General features: G+C 39.5%; 1 protein-coding gene across 1 annotated transcript; it reads right to left on the bottom strand.

Annotated features, from left to right (window-relative positions):
• Window positions 1–805: 805 nt before the first annotated feature.
• LOC121387089 (eukaryotic translation initiation factor 4E type 2-like) lies at window positions 806–19,336 on the bottom strand. Its single transcript, XM_041518144.1, has 7 exons — window positions 19,247–19,336; window positions 16,165–16,225; window positions 13,080–13,202; window positions 11,166–11,270; window positions 7,120–7,272; window positions 3,359–3,495; window positions 806–1,974 (listed from the first exon to the last, which is right to left on the bottom strand). Exons 1-7 carry the CDS (start codon window positions 19,264–19,266, stop codon window positions 1,932–1,934), a joined length of 642 nt encoding a protein of 213 aa, XP_041374078.1. The 5' UTR covers window positions 19,267–19,336; the 3' UTR covers window positions 806–1,931.
• Between the last annotated feature and the right edge of the window lie 920 nt (window positions 19,337–20,256).

Below are 20,256 nucleotides of genomic sequence, written 5' to 3'. Positions count from 1 at the left end.
TAACCAATCATTAATAAATCAACGTGCTATGATAGTGGTTAAACAAAACAAACGTAACTAAAGCATATTGATCAATCCTTGCCTATTGGATGTCATTCCAAAATTCCTTTTGCAAACTGGACAAGTTTTGTAATACATGTATTTCAATATTTCTTGTTTTTATCAAGTTCATTCCTATCAAAAAGTAGCAAGAAATCTTTAAAATAATATGCACTTTCCAAAAGGCAGGACAATACATACCACAATGTTTGATGTACCAGTTGCTGTGAAAAAAAACCCAAAACAAAAATGGGGTTTCCATTCAGGGCAATTGATCAAATGTTGGGCAAGTGTTGTCCTAAGAGCACATTGATATATTAATCATCGGCTATTGGATGTCAAGCATTTGGTAATTCTGACTCGTAGTCAAGAAGAAACCTGCTACATTTTCTTAATGCAGCAAGGGATCTTTTATATGCACTTTCCCACAGACAAGAACACACATACGACGGCCTTTGACCAGTTGTGCACTGGTTGGAACGAGAAAAAAACCAATCACTGAGGTGGTTCGATCCTACGACACGAGCACCTCAATTGACTGAGCTAATCCCACCCCTCCTATAGAAAAATGCATATACACAGGTATGTGTGCAGGAATTTTACAAGGGGTGTGGACAAGAAGACCAGGAAAGTTTATAGGTGGGTCAAATCATGCATCCAAGAAAATGCATTGAAAAAAAATAATTTGCTTGAGGGGTGGGGGTGTGATTAAAGATTTCTTGTTGCATCTTGGTAAAAGTATGAATAAAACAAAAACGAACACAAATTAATGTACAAATTATACTTTTATTTATTCTACAAGATTCTCGTTCAGTTATCTTATACAGTAAAGGTCGAACTTTAAATATGTACAACTGAATATGAGAAACCACATTGCAGAACAATATTGCACATTATCACAAAACTCTGCAAATAAAATTTTTAATTTATTAAAAATGGCAGATAGTTTCACTTCTATCAGAAATTCTATCCTCTGTGGTTTTTGACTACACACAATGTAAATAAAGTTAACATGGATCCGCTTGTTCCACATTAAGGCAAGTTCCACCTAATTTTACCATTTGTTTTTGGGTGTGTATATTGTTTTCTTATAAAATCTACTTTCAAATATTTATTATAATTCAACACATTTGATCTGATTTTGGATCTATACTAAGATTTGAGATCGAAAAACCTCAGATTTTGAAGTCAAAGTGCATGTACATCATAACTTAAGCCACAAACAGAGGCTTTTTGGAATGATAAAATTAAACAGTTTCTCTAGCATACATACATATTATGCAAGGAATTCATTAACTGTAGAAATCAGAAATGAACATTTGGTTTTATCCATAAGTGAGAGCTGTTAAATATCTGTTGGAACCACTAACGGTTCGGTCACCAAACTCCTGTTATTTAATCACTTAAAGACATCATTGGCTGGTGATGTTTGTAATTATTACTTTAAAAATGGAACAATTTGCTATTAAAAAAACAATTGAATTAGGATAGGAAAAAAAAAAAAATTCCGTGTTTTCCGAAGTGCTGACATAGATTGGTGAATTTACTGTTGCAAAACAATTCTCAGTTTATTGGCTGTGCTAAGATATCACCAACAAAAATAAAGGTGCAACACTAAAATCTTTAGACTTTGTTAAAGGTTAACTTCAAGCCATACAAAAATTCGAATGGTCACATTGTAGTGAAATATCAGGATATGAGACTACCTGTGTTGGAGTTTAATAAACACAGGGCCTAGTCTGATGACTGCTGTTGAACTAGCTTTGCTTAACGTATCAGATTCCTTTGGTTTTAAACATGGTGGATTTATTTTGTTGTTTTCAGATGTAAAGTGTTTTTGCTTAGAGTGACGCAGGTAGTCAATGTTGCAAGTCTGTCAAGTGTTGTTGCCGTTATCTCATGAAGACATCAGTATTGCGGAAACTGGAGTTATCTCTGTAAGAAAAGAAATATTAAAAAGTTACAAATAATACTTCTAATTTCAGATATTAAGGCTGTAGTCTTGCTTACTATAATATAATGTTAACATCATTTATTAAAAAGTCATATAATTTATCAACCTCCTCAAAAAGTTTGTTTTGTTTAAAACCACCATTAATCAGGGCTCGAAACGGCTTGTGGCCAGGGCACCAAATGTGACCAATATCCCATTTGGGCGACTTTAATTTAAAAAAAAATAAAGGTGTTATTCGCCCAAATAATATTATGTGGGCGATCTTCTTTAGAGCTATAACATATGAGCCACTATTAATATTTGTATTCCACATTAAAATCTTGCTCGTGGTTCTCTTACCATGATTTGCCAACATCCATTATTATATTTTGGCAAGTTTCAAGCCCTGATTAATTTTGATGCAGTCTTGGACAAAGCTTGCTACATTTTTCAATTGTGGGTGTGGGTAATTCGGGGCATGCTTCCATCAGAGCACTATTCAAGCACGCCTGTCGTGAGCAGAACTTCTGATTTTGCCAGAGAGTTCTGTCCATGAAATGATTTTTCAATTAGCATCAAGTGATCTTTTCTATCCACTATCTCCATAGCCAAGACAGGACATAATACAACCTTAGATATATATACCTGTCATGGGGTACTGGCTGGGATGGAAAACCAAATTAGAGAATCAGTCCACTGACGGCATTTGATCCTCTGACCCAAGCAGCTCAGTTGAGTGCTATACCAACTTAGCCAGATCCTCATGTACCGGCCTCGGCGGTGTCGTGGTTAAGCCATTGGACTACAGGTGGTACGTACAGGGTCCGCAGCCTCGTATGGCTTAACCCAGAGCGAGTTCTTAAGGGCTCAATGGGTAAGACCACTACACCCTCTTCTCTCTCACTAACCATTAACCAACCAACAACTAACTCACTGTATTGGACAGACAGCCCAGATAGCTGAAGTTTGTGCCCAGGACAGCATGCTTGAACCTTAATTGGATATAAGCACGAAAATAAGTTGAAATGAAATGATCCTCCCATGTCAATGCAATCAGAAAAGGGATCCACAACGCGATTTGATCGTTTGACCTAAGCAGCTCAGTTGCGTGCTATTACCAACTTAGCCAGCCCTCCCATCTCAATGCAATCAGAAAAAGGATCCACAACGCGATTTGATCGTTTGACCTAAGCAGCTCAGTTGCGTGCTATACCAACTGAGCTAGATTCAGCCCCAAAAAGATGAGATGGATATTATGATCACCCCAGGGAACATTTTGTTCCGTATTGCGTCGCGATTTGTTACACAAGTTTCAGAGATCGCTACACAATTTTAAAATATTAAAACAGTAACTGCTAATCAATTTTTAATTGACTAGCTGCTTACTTGAGACTGTCGGTGTGTGCTTTGTACTCCATGATGGTGTTGGGAGGCAGGTTGAGGACGCGTTTGAGAGTGTCGCGAATCCGAGACGTCGTCACCTGGTCACTGGCTGTGTGGTTCCACAGAGATATGATGTCTTCCTGCAACACAGAAATATAAATATTTCAACCACACACTCAACTCATTTTAACCTTCTGACTACTGCAGGCGAGATATCTTGCCCGACGTCACGCCAGTCGACATACTGTACACTGTATACAGTGCATTCCCCAATTCATATTTCCCGATGTTTTGCACACGAAACTCACCGGAAACGTTTTTTTCTTAACAGCATGGTAGCAGTTGTTTATTGTTTTTCAATGGAAAATAGCTTGGAAATTTTAGTTCAAAAAGTGGTTTTCGGCAAGTATTTTTGCTTGACAACAATGGCGGCATGTCACGGTAGTTTTCAGGAATCAATAGCTGATTGTTACAGCTAATTTAATAATATATTTTATCATTTTACCAACAATGAAAATCACCAAATATTGGGCTATGAATCGTAGTTCATTTTTTAAAAAACATTCTGGTCAGAAAAGCAGTTATTGGGAATAATGGAAATGCCTGCAAGTAAAGCAACGTTTTCAAATTTTTTGGCCTAAATTTAATCAACATCAATTGATCTAAAATATCATAAAAATTAGAAAAACTCACGAAAATAATACTTACCAATTCAAATATGAACTTTATTTTTATATATTTATAAAACATTTAAGTGAATATATGTGAGTAAAAATTATAAACTTGTACACACTCAACGTGGTTTTTGTCAAAAATTAATCCAGTAGTCTAAAGGTTAATTATGGTAATATGGTGTCAGATATATACAGGTATGGTTAAGAACTACAGATATAACTAGAGAAAAACCCCCGCCATTACTCCTCTATGGGCTACATTTTTTTATAAGCAATAAAATATTTTTTGCATTCACTGAGCCAGACAGGACAGTGTCTTTGTTACACCAGTTGTGGAGCACTGTCTGGAATGAGAAAACGCCCAATGTGGCCACCAGTGTTAATCGATCCTAGATCGACTATGGATCAGGCGAGTGCTTTTACCACTAGGCTACTTCCTGCCCGTTCCTATCAACAGACATGATGAGAATTCTGTGGAATCACATGTGTCGCCTACCATAAATGTTTTCAGTGCTCTGTGATGAACATCCTTAGGTGCAAGTTAATCCGAGTTTCACTGACCTAGGACTTACAGTTTGTGAGAAACTCATCTAAATACAGTCAAACGTCGTTATCTGCATGTTGAGGGGACCGGATCAACATGCTCAAGATATCGCTAGTTCGAGATAAACATAACAGTTTCCTGATGAAAATTATACCAAACATAAATTTATGTTTGCAAACTTATGGTGTCATTATTAGGCCAAACAAAAAAATAGGTGTGTTTCCAATTGCATCCCCCCATAAATTAGGGTAGGTAGGTAGTTTTTTTTGTTTTTTTTAAATTGAATACTATCATAATAATAATAATTATTATTATTATTATTTATCATCATTATCATTATTGTTATTGTCATTGTTGTAGTAGTAGTAGTAGTATTGGTATGCACTGTTTGTGTATTTCCTTAAATTAATGGGACATTTGTATTAATTTCGTTGTTCTTAATTTAAATACTTTATGCAAACATTTGAGATGCATTAATAATAAGACCTGCTGATTTAAGTGAAGACGAGAATTAAGCTGAATTGATACGATTATATTTAATCGAAATAACCTGTACCAAGGCTATGTTCGTACATTCGGTTACTTCAGTGACCGACTAAGCTGTTCGGTGGTAGCTAATCAGGGGAAGGAACTCTATTACAAAAGCTTTTCCATAATTTCTCGATGTTTTTTGGAAGGGAATTACATGTGCAAAATGTATCGTATAATAGTACATAAACAATGTGTAAGGAAGGAAATACTCTTGTTTGGTGATGTTGTCCTCTTTTATATATATATTTTTTTTTATTATTATTTTTTTTTTTCATTTTTTTTTTCAGTTTAAGAGAGAAAAAATTAGGGACGGGGGGAAGGGGTAAAACTACGGACGGTCGGTCGACCGGGAACACACCTATTTTTTTGTTTGGCCTTATCAGTAGCATCATCGTCGTCAGGTGTTAAGGTTCTTGCACAGATTATTGTGTAAATAATGTTGTCAACATCGGTCGCGGTCTCACATGTGTTCAAATGGTCGTCCAGGCTGGCGTAAGTGGCAACTGGTATACACAGTCTGCTTAATAGGATGTTGTCGTCTGAGTTTTCTACACTGTCTGGTTTTGGCTGGTCATCATTTGTACCAAACTGTGTGTGGGAAACAGTTCTTAATTGTTTTTGGCATTACATTTCCCCATGCCTGATTGATCATGCGTAAAGCATCAAGCACACTGCAGATTGCTTCTTTAATTTTGTCAGTATTTTTATATACGTAGATACTAGTAGCATGTTTGATAGAATAGGGAATTAGTTCGCTACTTCTAACTTTGATTTTATATTCTGCTCAACGGCACTAATTGCTTCGAATTTCATTTCTATCATCCTAACAATTAATTTTTGTTTGATGCCCGTTGTTTTGGTGGGGTTTTTTTTAGTGCTAGATTCAACAGTCCCCTCAGAAAGGCCGGGACCTTCAACAAGTGGTTCATCTACTGGCATATTTTACTCTATAATAATGCTAAACTTTGCACTGGTTTTATAAATGTGGAGCATTTTCTGTTATGTGTATCGATTCATTTATAATTAAGTGGCGGAATTTAGGGAAGAAGGAAGAATGAAATGACGTATGAAATTAATGCCCTAAACATAAGTAAAAAAGGAGTCATTTTACATGTAATTGTTTTATATACTTCGAGAAAAAAACAGGAAAGTACACCTAGGGACACCAAAATATGCTCGAGATAAGCCTCATAATCGAGATTAGCATGCTCGATATAACAGTGTTTAATTTCGTAACATTGCATAGGAAAATTGCCGGGACTGACACTGGACCTTGAGATATGTTGGGTACTCGAGTTCACAGAGGTCGAGATAACGAAGTTTGACTGTATTAAACTTTACGTAAAAATTGACACTGTTGACATCCATATAAACAAAGTAATACCTATATCTCCAGGGATGTCATTAATAGCCGGCACCCGGCGATTTTTCGCCGGCTATCGAATCAATTGTCGCCGGGTATCGAACTTCCAATAAACAATGCTTGTCGACTTTTTGTTGATTAATGGCCGCCTATAATTTGATTTTCACCTGCTATTTTTATTTTTAATGACATCACTGATCTCGCCTTTTAACTTCGTAAAGGTGAGATAGTTTTGAACATGTTCAATGCACCTTTAAACACTGATCCTGTAAAGTTAAAGTTTGTTCTTATTTAACAACACCACTAGAGAACATTGATTTTTAATCATCGGCTGTTGGATGTCAAACATTTGGTAACTTTGACTTTAGTCTTAGAGGAGACCTGCTACATTTTTTCCATTAGTAGCAACAGATCTTTCATATGCACCATTCCATAGACAGGACAGCACATACCAAGGCTTTTGATATACCAGTCATGGTGCACTGGCTGGAATGACAAAATAGCCCAATGGGCCCACCAATGGGGATTGATTCCAAACTGATGGGGACCGATTCCAAACCAACCGTGCATCAAGCAAGTGCTTTACCACTGGGCTACGTTCTGCCTCCCTCTGACCGAGAAAACTATAATCAACCATCTACAGCCAACTGACCTGATAGCGTATGGACACGACCGCTCCACAGATCTCCTCACCCACCATGAACTGTTCCCCCAGCATGGCCAGGATGAGGTTTTCCCAGCAGCGCGACGACAGACCTTTCTTCAGCCGGATTATCCACTTACCACCAGACTTGTTGGCGGAGTCCTAAAAAAAATATAGTGAAATATTTGTAACAACAAGACATGAAAGTGGGTTAAAATATCCAGAATTAGGTTAAGGTTGGGCAACAGTTTAAAATTAGTATGGCGATTCCAATTTATATTGTTTAAAGTTTGCTTTGTTTATTGACACCACTAGAGCACATTGATTTATTAATCATCGGATATCAAACGTTTGGTAATTCTGACACTTAAGTCTTCAGAGGAAACATGCTTTTATATGCACTTTCTCAGACAAGACAGCACATACCACAGCAGTTAAAAGTTTGTTTTGTTTCAGGATGCCACAAGAGTACATTGATTTATTAACCATTGCCAATTTGATGTCAAACATTTGGTAATTTTGACATATAGTCTTAGAGAGGAAAGCCGTTGCATTGTTCCATTAGTAGCAAGGCATCTTTTATATGCACAATCCCAGCCACAAGGGCACATACACTGGCCTTTGATATACCAGTTATGGTGCATTGAATGGAATGAACAATAGCCCAATGGATCCACCAAAATTTAAAATGAATTGTTCCATCTTCCCAACTGCAAATTTTAAAAGCTTATTGGTAATTTTATTTTGATTTCAGGTAATAATTGACATTTTATTTGAAAATAATTGGGTTTCTGAAATTGTTTAAGTTCAACAGATAATCTGGCAAAATGTTCTGCTCACCCAGAGCTAGCACTGCATCCCTCCCCCATTATCTCCCACTACATCCCTCCCCCATTATCTCCCAGCCCCATTATCTCCCACTACATCCCTCCCCCATTATCTCCCACTGCATCCCTCCCCCATTATCTCCCACTGCATCCCAGCCCCATTATCTCCCACTGCATCCCTCCCCCATTATCTCCCACTGCATCCCAGCCCCATTATCTCCCACTGCATCCCTCCCCCATTATCTCCCACTGCATCCCTCCCCCATTATCTCCCACTGCATCCCTCCCCCATTATCTCCCACTACATCCCAGCCCCATTATCTCCCACTACATCCCTCCCCTATTATCTCCCACTACATCCCAGCCCCATTATCTCCCACTACATCCCTCCCCCATTATCTCCCACTACATCCCAGCCCCATTATCTCCCACTGCATCCCAGCCCCATTATCTCCCACTGCATCCCAGCCCCATTACCTCACTGCATCCCAGCCCCATTATCTCCCACTGCATCCCAGCCCCATTACCTCCCACTGCATCCCAGCCCCATTACCTCCCACTGCATCCCAGCCCCATTACCTCCCACTGCATCCCAGCCCCATTATCTCCCACTGCATCCCAGCCTCATTATCTCCCACTGCATCCCAGCCCCATTACCTCCCACTGCATCCCAGCCCCATTACCTCCCACTGCATCCCAGCCCCATTACCTCCCACTGCATCCCAGCCCCATTACCTCCCACTGCATCCCAGCCCCATTATCTCCCACTGCATCCCAGCCCCATTATCTCCCACTACATCCCTCCCCCATTATCTCCCACTACATCCCAGCCCCATTATCTCCCACTACATCCCAGCCCCATTATCTCCCACTACATCCCAGCCCCATTACCTCCCACTACATCCCAGCCCACTACATCCCAGCCCCATTACCTCCCACTACATCCCTCCCCCATTATCTCCCACTACATCCCAGCCCCATTATCTCTCACTACATCCCAGCCCCATTATCTCCCACTGCATCCCTCCCCCATTATCTCCCACTGCATCCCAGCCCCATTATCTCCCACTGCATCCCTCCCCCATTATCTCCCACTGCATCCCTCCCCCATTATCTCCCACTGCATCCCAGCCCATTATCTCCCACTGCATCCCTCCCCCATTATCTCCCACTGCATCCCTCCTCCCCCATTATCTCCCACTGCATCCCTCCCCCATTATCTCCCACTACATCCCAGCCCCATTATCTCCCACTACATCCCAGCCCCATTATCTCCCACTACATCCCTCCCCTATTATCTCCCACTACATCCCAGCCCCATTATCTCCCACTACATCCCTCCCCCATTATCTCCCACTACATCCCAGCCCCATTATCTCCCACTGCATCCCAGCCCCATTATCTCCCACTGCATCCCAGCCCCATTACCTCCCACTGCATCCCAGCCCCATTATCTCACTGCATCCCAGCCCCATTATCTCCCACTGCATCCCAGCCCCATTACCTCCCACTGCATCCCAGCCCCATTACCTCCCACTGCATCCCAGCCCCATTACCTCCCACTGCATCCCAGCCCCATTATCTCCCACTGCATCCCAGCCTCATTATCTCCCACTGCATCCCAGCCCCATTACCTCCCAGCCCCATTACCTCCCACTGCATCCCAGCCCCATTACCTCCCACTGCATCCCAGCCCCATTACCTCCCACTGCATCCCAGCCCCATTATCTCCCACTACATCCCAGCCCCATTATCTCCCACTACATCCCTCCCCCATTATCTCCCACTACATCCCAGCCCCATTATCTCCCACTACATCCCAGCCCCATTATCTCCCACTACATCCCAGCCCCATTATCTCCCACTACATCCCAGCCCCATTACCTCCCACTACATCCCAGCCCCATTACCTCCCACTACATCCCAGCCCACTACATCCCAGCCCCATTACCTCCCACTACATCCCAGCCCCATTATCTCCCACTACATCCCAGCCCCATTACCTCCCACTACATCCCTCCCCCATTACCTCCCACTACATCCCTCCCCCATTACCTCCCACTACATCCCTCCCCCATTATCTCCCACTACATCCCTCCCCCATTATCTCCCACTACATCCCAGCCCCATTATCTCCCACTACATCCCAGCCCCATTACCTCCCACTACATCCCAGCCCCATAACCTCCCACTACATCCCTCCCACTACATCCCAGCCCCATTATCTCCCACTACATCCCAGCCCCATTACCTCCCACTGCATCCCAGCCCCATTACCTCCCACTGCATCCCAGCCCCATTACCTCCCACTGCATCCCTCCCCCATTATCTCCCACTACATCCCAGCCCCATTACCTCCCACTACATCCCAGCCCCATTATCTCCCACTACATCCCAGCCCCATTACCTCCCACTACATCCCAGCCCCATTATCTCCCACTACATCCCAGCCCCATTACCTCCCACTGCATCCCTCCCCCATTATCTCCCACTACATCCCAGCCCCATTACCTCCCACTACATCCCAGCCCCATTATCTCCCACTACATCCCAGCCCCATTACCTCCCACTACATCCCAGCCCCATTATCTCCCACTACATCCCAGCCCCATTATCTCCCACTGCATCCCTCCCCCATTATCTCCCACTACATCCCTCCCCCATTATCTCCCACTACATCCCAGCCCACTACATCCCAGCCCCATTATCTCCCACTACATCCCTCCCCCATTATCTCCCACTACATCCCTCCCCCATTATCTCCCACTACATCCCAGCCCCATTATCTCCCACTACATCCCAGCCCCATTACCTCCCACTACATCCCAGCCCCATTATCTCCCACTACATCCCAGCCCCATTACCTCCCACTACATCCCTCCCCCATTACCTCCCACTACATCCCTCCCCCATTACCTCCCACTACATCCCTCCCCCATTATCTCCCACTACATCCCAGCCCCATTATCTCCCACTACATCCCAGCCCCATTACCTCCCACTACATCCCAGCCCCATTACCTCCCACTACATCCCTCCCCCATTACCTCCCACTACATCCCTCCCCCATTACCTCCCACTACATCCCAGCCCCATTACCTCCCACTACATCCCAGCCCCATTACCTCCCACTGCATCCCAGCCCCATTACCTCCCACTGCATCCCAGCCCCATTATCTCCCACTGCATCCCAGCCCCATTATCTCCCACTACATCCCAGCCCCATTACCTCCCACATGGGTCTGATTCCTTCTTTGAACAAGTGGTAGTCTGTGTGACCAGACAGGTTCCCCGGCCGCACCAAGTGACTGTAATACTGCCAGAACTGCTCCACCTGGAAATTAAACAAAATATAAATAAATTTGGCTTAGTCTGTCACACAGCATTTTAATTCAAATGATGACTATTCTGTCACAATAATATTCAGTAAGGTCTCCACGAGTCCAAAATAGTACTCGAGGGTCAAACTCGACTCAGACCAGAGTACCCGACACTTACATTATATGATAATGAGACTAAAGAATAAAGCAAACTAGCATTATGCTTATTAATTCCAGCGATGAACATGGATGCTAAATCATGCCCTTGTCTTGCATTCCACATATTTGACTTTGATTTTCCCTCCATGTCTCATAGCCCTATAATGTAACCAGAGGCAAGCATATGGCAAAATGACGTAAAAAATATATAATTAAATGAGAGTGATCTTCCTTAAACGGGAATTAAAAGTCCAAAAGAAAGTGCTCTTCCTTACACGGGTACTGAGTCCTGTGAACGGACTTGAGTCTTGTTAGACTCTGCCCATGCCCGACTACTCGTGGAGACCCTAATATTTAGTACAACTACCATATATCGCTGTGTATTAGCCGACTCCCTAGTTTCACCCTCCAAATCGGCTTTAAAATTATAGACCTTGTATATAAGCCGACCCCCCTATATAAAACTAACCAAGTCAGATGTCTGTGTGGTCTACAAAATGACAAAGTACATCTGCTTTCAAACGTCATTTGTCACAGCAAACTTATCCGGAAGCAGTAGCCGATTTCTGTTTATAGAAATGGTGTCCGGTTAATTTATTTCTCGTAAAATATAAGTACCAAGATAGCGAAATATACCTAAACATTCTTGATTGCAGCCACACGTTAAAAACACAGTGACTGTTTGCATTGTTGATTGTGCTAATCGGTCTTTTCATTACTACATGTAGTCGGCTATACCCTACCATACCCAACCACCCGTGTCGATTAATCCCAAGCCGACAAACAAAACAAATGAAGCTGGAACAATTAACGTGTTCACCGGTTTAGTAAGCAGTTTTGTAATGACACGTGACCTGCGAAGTTTTCCGAAATTGTTTTGATCGGTCACCATTTATTGTTGTTTAAACAGATAAATATTACTCAATAACTTTTAAACACCAACATTTATTAAAGATGAACATATATATACAATTTTAATATCTTTTATTTGTAATAGCTTGTATTAAAATGCAATATTAAACCTTTATGAAAGCGGAAATGCAGAGCACAATAATGACAATAGATCGAGTCAAGCCGTGACGTCACTATTCTAACTTTACATTTCCAATAAAATGTTGACTCCTTAGATAAGCCGACCCCAGCCTTTGAATTGATAAATTTTGTATCAAAAAGTCGGCTAATACACAGCGATATACGGTAATAACCATAACAAATTTATACAATGTCATGTAGTTTGTTTTATGTAATGACACCACTAGAGAACCTTAAGAGATAGTAGACATTTGGTAACATCAGGCCAACTCATCTTTTAGCAATATCTATACCATAATCACCAACATTGACCCTTGCTCATATTTAGCACCATCCATCCCTCTCCTTTCTCTTAATATCATCCCATGGAATATTTTGTTTATTATCGCGTTGTGATTCATTACACAAATTTCAAAGATCACTACACAATTCTAAAATGTAAAATTTTCAGCTGATCACCAACTGTCACTAATCAATATTTTAAAAAGAAAATGTTTCCTGCATGCCCCAACCACCTTCACAAAACACTATTTGTTCCTGGAAAAATTCTAACAGATTCCTGTCAGAAACAAAAAAGGAATATGAAAACCAAACAGAACATGTGTGACTGTTGTTTGTATATAAGATCTTACTGAAGCAAAAGATCCTATGAACTTGAGATTCTGATCGTAGCTGGTCATCTGTTTCCCAGGTGTGCGGCGAGAAAACCAATATGCGTAATTGAAGTTGAGTGGGTGTTCTCCAACACCAGGTTTCTGAACAAAAATAAAACAGTAAGACACATACAGATATATTTATGTATATACAGGTCACAAGTCTGCTATAATAGATTTTGGGTATATACAGGTCACAAGTCTGCTATAATAGATTTTGGGTATATACAGGTCACAAGTCTGCTATAATACATGTTGGGTATATACAGGTCACAAGTCTGCTATAATACATTTTGGGTATATACAGGTCACAAGTCTGCTATAATACATGTTGGGTATATACAGGTCACAAGTCTGCTATAATACATGTTGGGTATATACAGGTCACAAGTCTGCTATAATACATGTTGGGTATATACAGGTCACAAGTCTGCTATAATACATGTTGGGTATATACAGGTCACAAGTCTGCTATAATACATTTTGGGTATATACAGGTCACAAGTCTGCTATAATACATTTTGGGTATATACAGGTCATAAGTCTGCTAATATACATTTTGGGTATATACAGGTCACAAGTCTGCTATAATACATTTTGGGTATATACAGGTCACAAGTCTGCTATAATACATTTTGGGTATATACAGGTCACAAGTCTGCTATAATACATGTTGGGTATATACAGGTCACAAGTCTGCTATAATACATTTTGGGTATATACAGGTCACAAGTCTGCTATAATACATTTTGAAGATATATAGAGGTCACAAGTCTGCTATAATACATGTTGGGTATATACAGGTCACAAGTCTGCTATAATACATTTTCAACTGTATAGCATGATATACGTTTATAAGAAAATGGAACCAAAATAGCCATTGATGAAGTCTGGAAATTTGACAGTGGACTTGATTATAACGTAAGTTACAATAGTGTTGCAACTTTAAAAGTTAAAGTGCAATGGCGCAGCCAGCATAAGGCATTTGCCTCGTCTGGAATTTCCCCAGATTTATTTTATTTTTCCCATGACACTGATATTTCTTAAACAGGCCTGGGTTTGCCTCAGCGTTTTTTCCTCTCTGGCTATGCTCCAGAAGTGTCTTTTGTTTCACAACACCACTAGAGCACATTGATTTATTAATTATTATCGACTATAGGATGTCAAACATTTGATAATTCCAATACATAGTCATTGAGAGGAAACCCGCTATATTTTTCCTTAATTAGTAAAGAGGCATGGGATCTATTAATATGTACCATCCTACAGATAGGATAGCAAATAGCACGGCCTTTGATATTGCAGTCATGAGTCACTGGCTGTAAAGAGAAATAATCTAACACTGACGGGGATCGATACTAGACCGACTGTGTATCAAGCACTTTACCACTGGGCTATGTCCCACCTCCTGAACAAAAAGTAAGACATAAGACACATGTACATGTGTATACAGGTATATATATATATATATATAATGTATATATAGAGGTTATTACCAGTGTTTTTCGGTATCGTCAATATCATATATTAGGAACAAAAATTAAAAAGTAAGACATAAGGCACATGTACAGGTGTATACAGGTATATATATATATATATAATGTATTTTTTGAGGTTATTACCAGTGTTTTTCGGTATCGTCAATATCATATATTAGGAATAAAAATAATGTATTATGAGCATAATACATTATTTTTATTCCTAATATATGATATTGACGATACCAAAATACACGAGGGTAATAATCTCTTTATCATATAATCTCACGCTTAATACGTGTTTTTGTAAACTGTACACGCAACTTTAATTCCAGTCAGCCATTACGCGATATTCAAATGACGTAAGAATATGTGGCGCGGTGTATTTTTGAATGGAAATGACGTCAAATTCGAATGACGTCATTTTGGATGTCCTTACATCAAAATAAACTAGGGCCTAACGTTTTTTGTTTTCTGAACGCTGGACAGCTTTCAGTGTAAAATTGCTATTGAAATATTTTTATTTGATGACTATGAAGGCATGCGTCAATTATGGAGTGTCCCCAATGTGCGTTTGCTTAAATGTCAATAAACCTAGTGCCGTGACCTCCATTAATTTACATCTAATTTGCAAAGTTATCAAATTGTTAAAGTATGTGATCTGAAAAATATCACATACTTTGATTGCACTGAAAATAGAGAAGTGAACACCACAAGTCCTGTGATTGGTTATAAATGTGAGTGTGTTGGTTGTAAAAAATAATAGTTTCATCTGGGTAAACAAATATGCAATTTTATTTTTTTCTAGTACCAATGTGTCAAGTAACCTTGTGCTTGAAACATGTATGGTGTAACTGTAAAAAAAAAAGTACTCAAATTTTGTGCGGAACTAGGGTAGTCATAGACGCTATCCATCATCTCAGAAACGAGCAGCTTGACCCCCAATTTTTTCTGATTCACTTTAAGTGTGAGGGGTGGTAGTATTTATATCTGTGGCATTTATGTAGATTGATACGCTGCACGTAGGAGTTTTAGCCACATGTTACTATTTTCGTCTATGGGATTTATAGCATAATATATGTTTATATAAAAAAATGGAACCAAAATAGCCATTTATGAAGTCGGAAATTTGACAGTATAGACATGACTATAACGTAAATGGCAGAAATGCATATTAAAAACTTGTTTAAAATAATTTTCTACACGTTAAAATAATTTGTTCCTAAATGAATGTAATTTACAATAGTGTTGTAATTTATAATCAAAATTAGACGCATACCGTCAAATACACTTTATGGCAAGCCTCAAACTAAAACTAATTTTTTGTTAACCAATTTTCTGGTACATCTAGAGTATTTTACATTTTATTACCCAAACACTAAATCTGGTTGCCACTTTTTAATTTTAAAAGAATTCCACAGAATAGTCTTGGCTACCATACAATTTTTGACAGGTGCAACTATATAACAAATTTCATTGACCTAGGACTTATAGCTTGTAAGAAAGTGATCTAAACACAAAACTTTTAACGAGACAAAAATGAACAACTGGCTAATTTGGCTATGGTCAGAATGAGCCCTGCTTACTGGTGCTGGTCTCGGGGCCATATCACTGTTGTCTTCTTCACCACTGTCATCTGGCTTTAATCTGCAGAGAAAACACAAAACAAAAACAACTTAAAACGTATCAAAAGATCATGGCCAACACTCGTGACATGTGCATGTACATGATGGCGATTTATCAGAAGTCTGTGTTTCAGGGCTCGCGCTGTCGGTAGCCAAATTAGCCATTGGCTAATTTTTACAAAAAATGGCTAATAAAATTTGCAAGTGGCTAAAATTTTGGCTAAGCCATTTTCTGTCTTCTGATGTGAACAAACGGTTACATAATCTATCCGACACCTCAAACATAATAATACTACCAAATATTCAATTAGCGTAATAGCGATCTCGCGACCGGTAACGAGAAACGGTGTCATGCAGAATACAGTGTAGGCCTTATGCTTGCTTATTTTAATAATCATGGTTATTAATTCTAACGACATGCATTCAACATGTATGACAGCAATGTCTGTATGACAGCAATGTCTGGAAAATCTGTAACTTGTTATTTTTACGTTGTAAAATCTTTGAACCAAAGTAGGCTAATAAAAACAGACCGACAATGCGTGTCAATTTGAATACACGTGCCAGTTCAGGGCCGAAAGACATGTAGGCCATCTCAAGGTCCGAGTTCAGCCAGACCGAGCGAAAACAAAACGTTCGCTAGACTGGTTTGTGCACTTCATGTTAAGCCAAATGGACACGACGAACACCAATCAAATAGTTCGCGAACGTTAGGAAGAACGTTCGTTGGCTGAACTGAACAGCTCTCGGTGGAATATACGTCATGCCTCAGTCAGCCGACACCCGAGTGTCAAGAGACATCGTTGCGGACATTAAACAGTACGATTACGCAAAAGTAAATCTTGATGTAAATTTGTAGAAAAACAATAGTTATTTGCATCAATGAACACCTAACTGCAGTTTTTGTTTATTCCTTTGTCTTTGTTAATTTCGTACCCATGGTTGAGAGCACACATGCAGATCGCGATCGCCGGAAATGAACATGCAGCATTTAAATTATACAAATTGCAGTTAAATGTACACTGAATAAAATTAGTTTACAATAATCATATTTGTTAGATAATTTTAGATATAAATTGTAAGACTGTTAGGTGACATTTAATAAGTTAGACGGATTTTAAAAAGACCGTAAATTTGTATTTTATTAAAACAAAAGTTTTTTTTTTTTTTTTTAATAAATGGAGTATACCATGAAGTCGGCATTCTTAGCCGAGGTATTTTGTAAGCAGAAATCACAACAAACATTTAACACGACGCTGAAATCAACCGCAACAACATGGCACAAATTATGAAATTGTTTGTGGTGGGGAATTGATGGGTCACTTAAAAAAAAGAGAGAGAGAAAAAAAAGCAATTCAAACTAACATAAATATTGCTATTTAAAGAAATAATGAGCTCTATATATAAAAAAAAGCTCTAGAATTTTTATTTGGAAAAAAAGGAAGAAAAAAACAACAACATCCATAAACATCCAACCCACCCCCATATTTCTGTATGTTTGTTAATTTAATGCCATAGGCCTTAGAAGTGGGGGTGGGTGTATGGGGTACTGGCTTCAAACTCTGAAGATATTGCATAACCCCATTCCAACTCCACCCCCGCTGAAAAATCGAAGTAATATATTAACTGCCCCTACCCTCATTGAGGTTTTGTTATTCCTATTTATTCCAGTTTGTACACAATTATTTAAAAAATATATTTTTTCATATTCATATATAAATACTCTATACAGTACTGCGTAAAACAAATTTGGCTAAAGCATTTTCAATATGGCTAATAAAAATTCCATTTGGCTAATATTTTGGCTACAGGTATTTTTGATCCAGGGTGAGCCCTGGTGTTTCCCATTTCCTAAGATTAGTTTTTAAGCTCATACATACATGTATACATACATACATGTGTCAATACTCTTTAACAAGCACCAGTTGTTAACCTTAAGAAGTAATGTTTCTAATCAAAATAACATGGTGTTTCTTTTTCTTGTTTAAGACTGCAATGGCCCATTCCTTCATCTTTGAGACCAACCATAATATTAGTTAAATTAGGATATTTATTTTGAAAACACAAAACATTAACCCTTAAGATATTTAATTTAGAAATCATTACTCCTCAACCTTAATCAAGTTCATGGGTGCAATAATCGCAGCAATTCCTCTCATTCGAGTTATTGTCTTGCCTCCAATTCTGATTATTTTGAGGGGTGCGATTTTTCCCTACTCTGCATTTTGAGGAGTGCGATTTCCACCCCCTCATAAGCATTTTGAGGAGTGCGATTTTGGTACGGTTATAGAATATGTCCGCCACCTAAATACAACCATTTACTATGTATACACTAAATAACGAATATGTAATTTTCGATAATTTTAACTACTCTGACGATTACTAAAATAAACCCAATAACTCAAGTTAATTTCCATTTTATTTTATTTTATTTTAGGAACTTTGCGTTATTTTGTATTTTACTTCAGGAACGGTTAGGGTTTAGTTTGTTTTAGGAACATAGGGTCGAGTGATTTTCTGTTTTACTTTATTTTAATTTAGGAACTTTGTCGGTCGATTGTTACAGAGGAGTGTTGATAGCCTACACGGCTACAGAGTGATTATGGTTAGCAAGGGGGGCTGCCCCCCCCCCCCCAATAAGTTTTAATGTCCATATTTTTTTACTAAATAAATTATTTTATTTTATTTCTTTTTCCTCCGCAGAAAACCATGCCCCACTTTTTTTAAGAATCCCACCAAAAAATCCCTCTTTTTACAGAAGGATTAGTGGCGGACAGATTCTATAACGGCTCCGCGATTTTTAGCACTCCTGGGTTTTTCAAAAACGAAGGTCTGCAATATCTAATTCAATATGCCTTTTGCTCATTGTACGATACACCAAACTACCACGGAAACACATAGTGACTTAGTACAATACTACAAAGAATGCATATGAACGTTAGTTTCATATTAACATAGTCTGTAATTATTTTGGAACCTTATGTTTACCTAACTGTTAATCAATATATAAATAATATTACGAATATAAATTAATGTGACATACACATCAAATTTGTTATTCATTTTCCCGAACTTTGCAAAGTCATAGATGTATCAATTCTGTTAGATATTTCCACCTTTGACTAAGAAGCACCCAATGCGCTCGGTAAAAATCTGGATAAATCTTTTCCACCTTCTTCCTTAAACTGACTACAAACTAAATATCACCTAGAAGTATGAAAAAAAAGAAAGAAAAGAAAACATAGTAACAATAGGGCTCAAATAAATTCACGTGGGCAATGAATTGTTTGGTTCGGTTGCGTTAATAAACAATATTACTTCTCCCTAAATGATTTAAATCCATCCCTTTTCAATAAATTTATGATTAATTAATTTACCGTAAAAGTAAATAAATAATAAAGCCTCAAATCAATCGGTATATCATTTGAGGCTGTGGTTTGTACTGTTCCGTCCATGCTGCTTTTCGGTAGTAACTTAAAATGTGTTGCAGCATGGGATCCTCTCACACACCCCCCCCCCCCACCCCCATCTCTCTCTCTCTCTCTCTCTCTCTCTCTCTCTCTCTCTCTCTCTCTCTCTCTCTCTCTCTCTCTCTCTCTCTCTCTCTCTCTCTCTCTCTCTCTCTCTCTCTTCTCTCTTCTCTCTCTCTCCGGAACATCTTGGATGTATTCATTGGTATCGGACATCCATGAAGCAACTTTGTCAGTTTGTGTGCTAAGCGAAAATTGCCGAATGCCTAAGACATGAGAGTTATCATGTGTCATGTCATAGGGTTTTACGTGCACATCCAGGGGTGGGGTGGGGTGGGGGGGGTACCCGAACGGGGGTGGTAGTTTTCCATACCCAGAGGGGGGTAACCCGGCCAGGGGTAGTCTTGATTCTTACACAGAGGGTAGTTACCCGAACAGGGGTGGTACTATTTCATGCCCGGAGGTGGATAATCCGAACAGGGGCGATTTCGGTCCTTCCTCGGAGGGTGGTTACCCAGACAGGGGTGGTCCAATTTCATACCCAGAAGGGGGTAATCAGACCAGGAGTAGTCCCATTTCTTAC

This window comes from Gigantopelta aegis, chromosome 1, assembly GCF_016097555.1.
Source record: "Gigantopelta aegis isolate Gae_Host chromosome 1, Gae_host_genome, whole genome shotgun sequence".
NCBI classification, from domain to species: Eukaryota; Metazoa; Mollusca; class Gastropoda; order Neomphalida; family Peltospiridae; genus Gigantopelta; species Gigantopelta aegis.
This window is presented reverse-complemented; position numbering and strand designations above follow the sequence as displayed.

Coding starts and splice junctions, on each gene's coding strand:
- LOC121387089 (XM_041518144.1), bottom strand. CDS start 19,266: ATGAATAACAAATTTGATGT. Junction 13,203..16,164: donor TGGCCCCGAGACCAGCACCA/GTAAGCAGGGCT, acceptor ATTTTTGTTCAG/AAACCTGGTGTTGGAGAACA. Junction 11,271..13,079: donor TCATAGGATCTTTTGCTTCA/GTAAGATCTTAT, acceptor TTTAATTTCCAG/GTGGAGCAGTTCTGGCAGTA.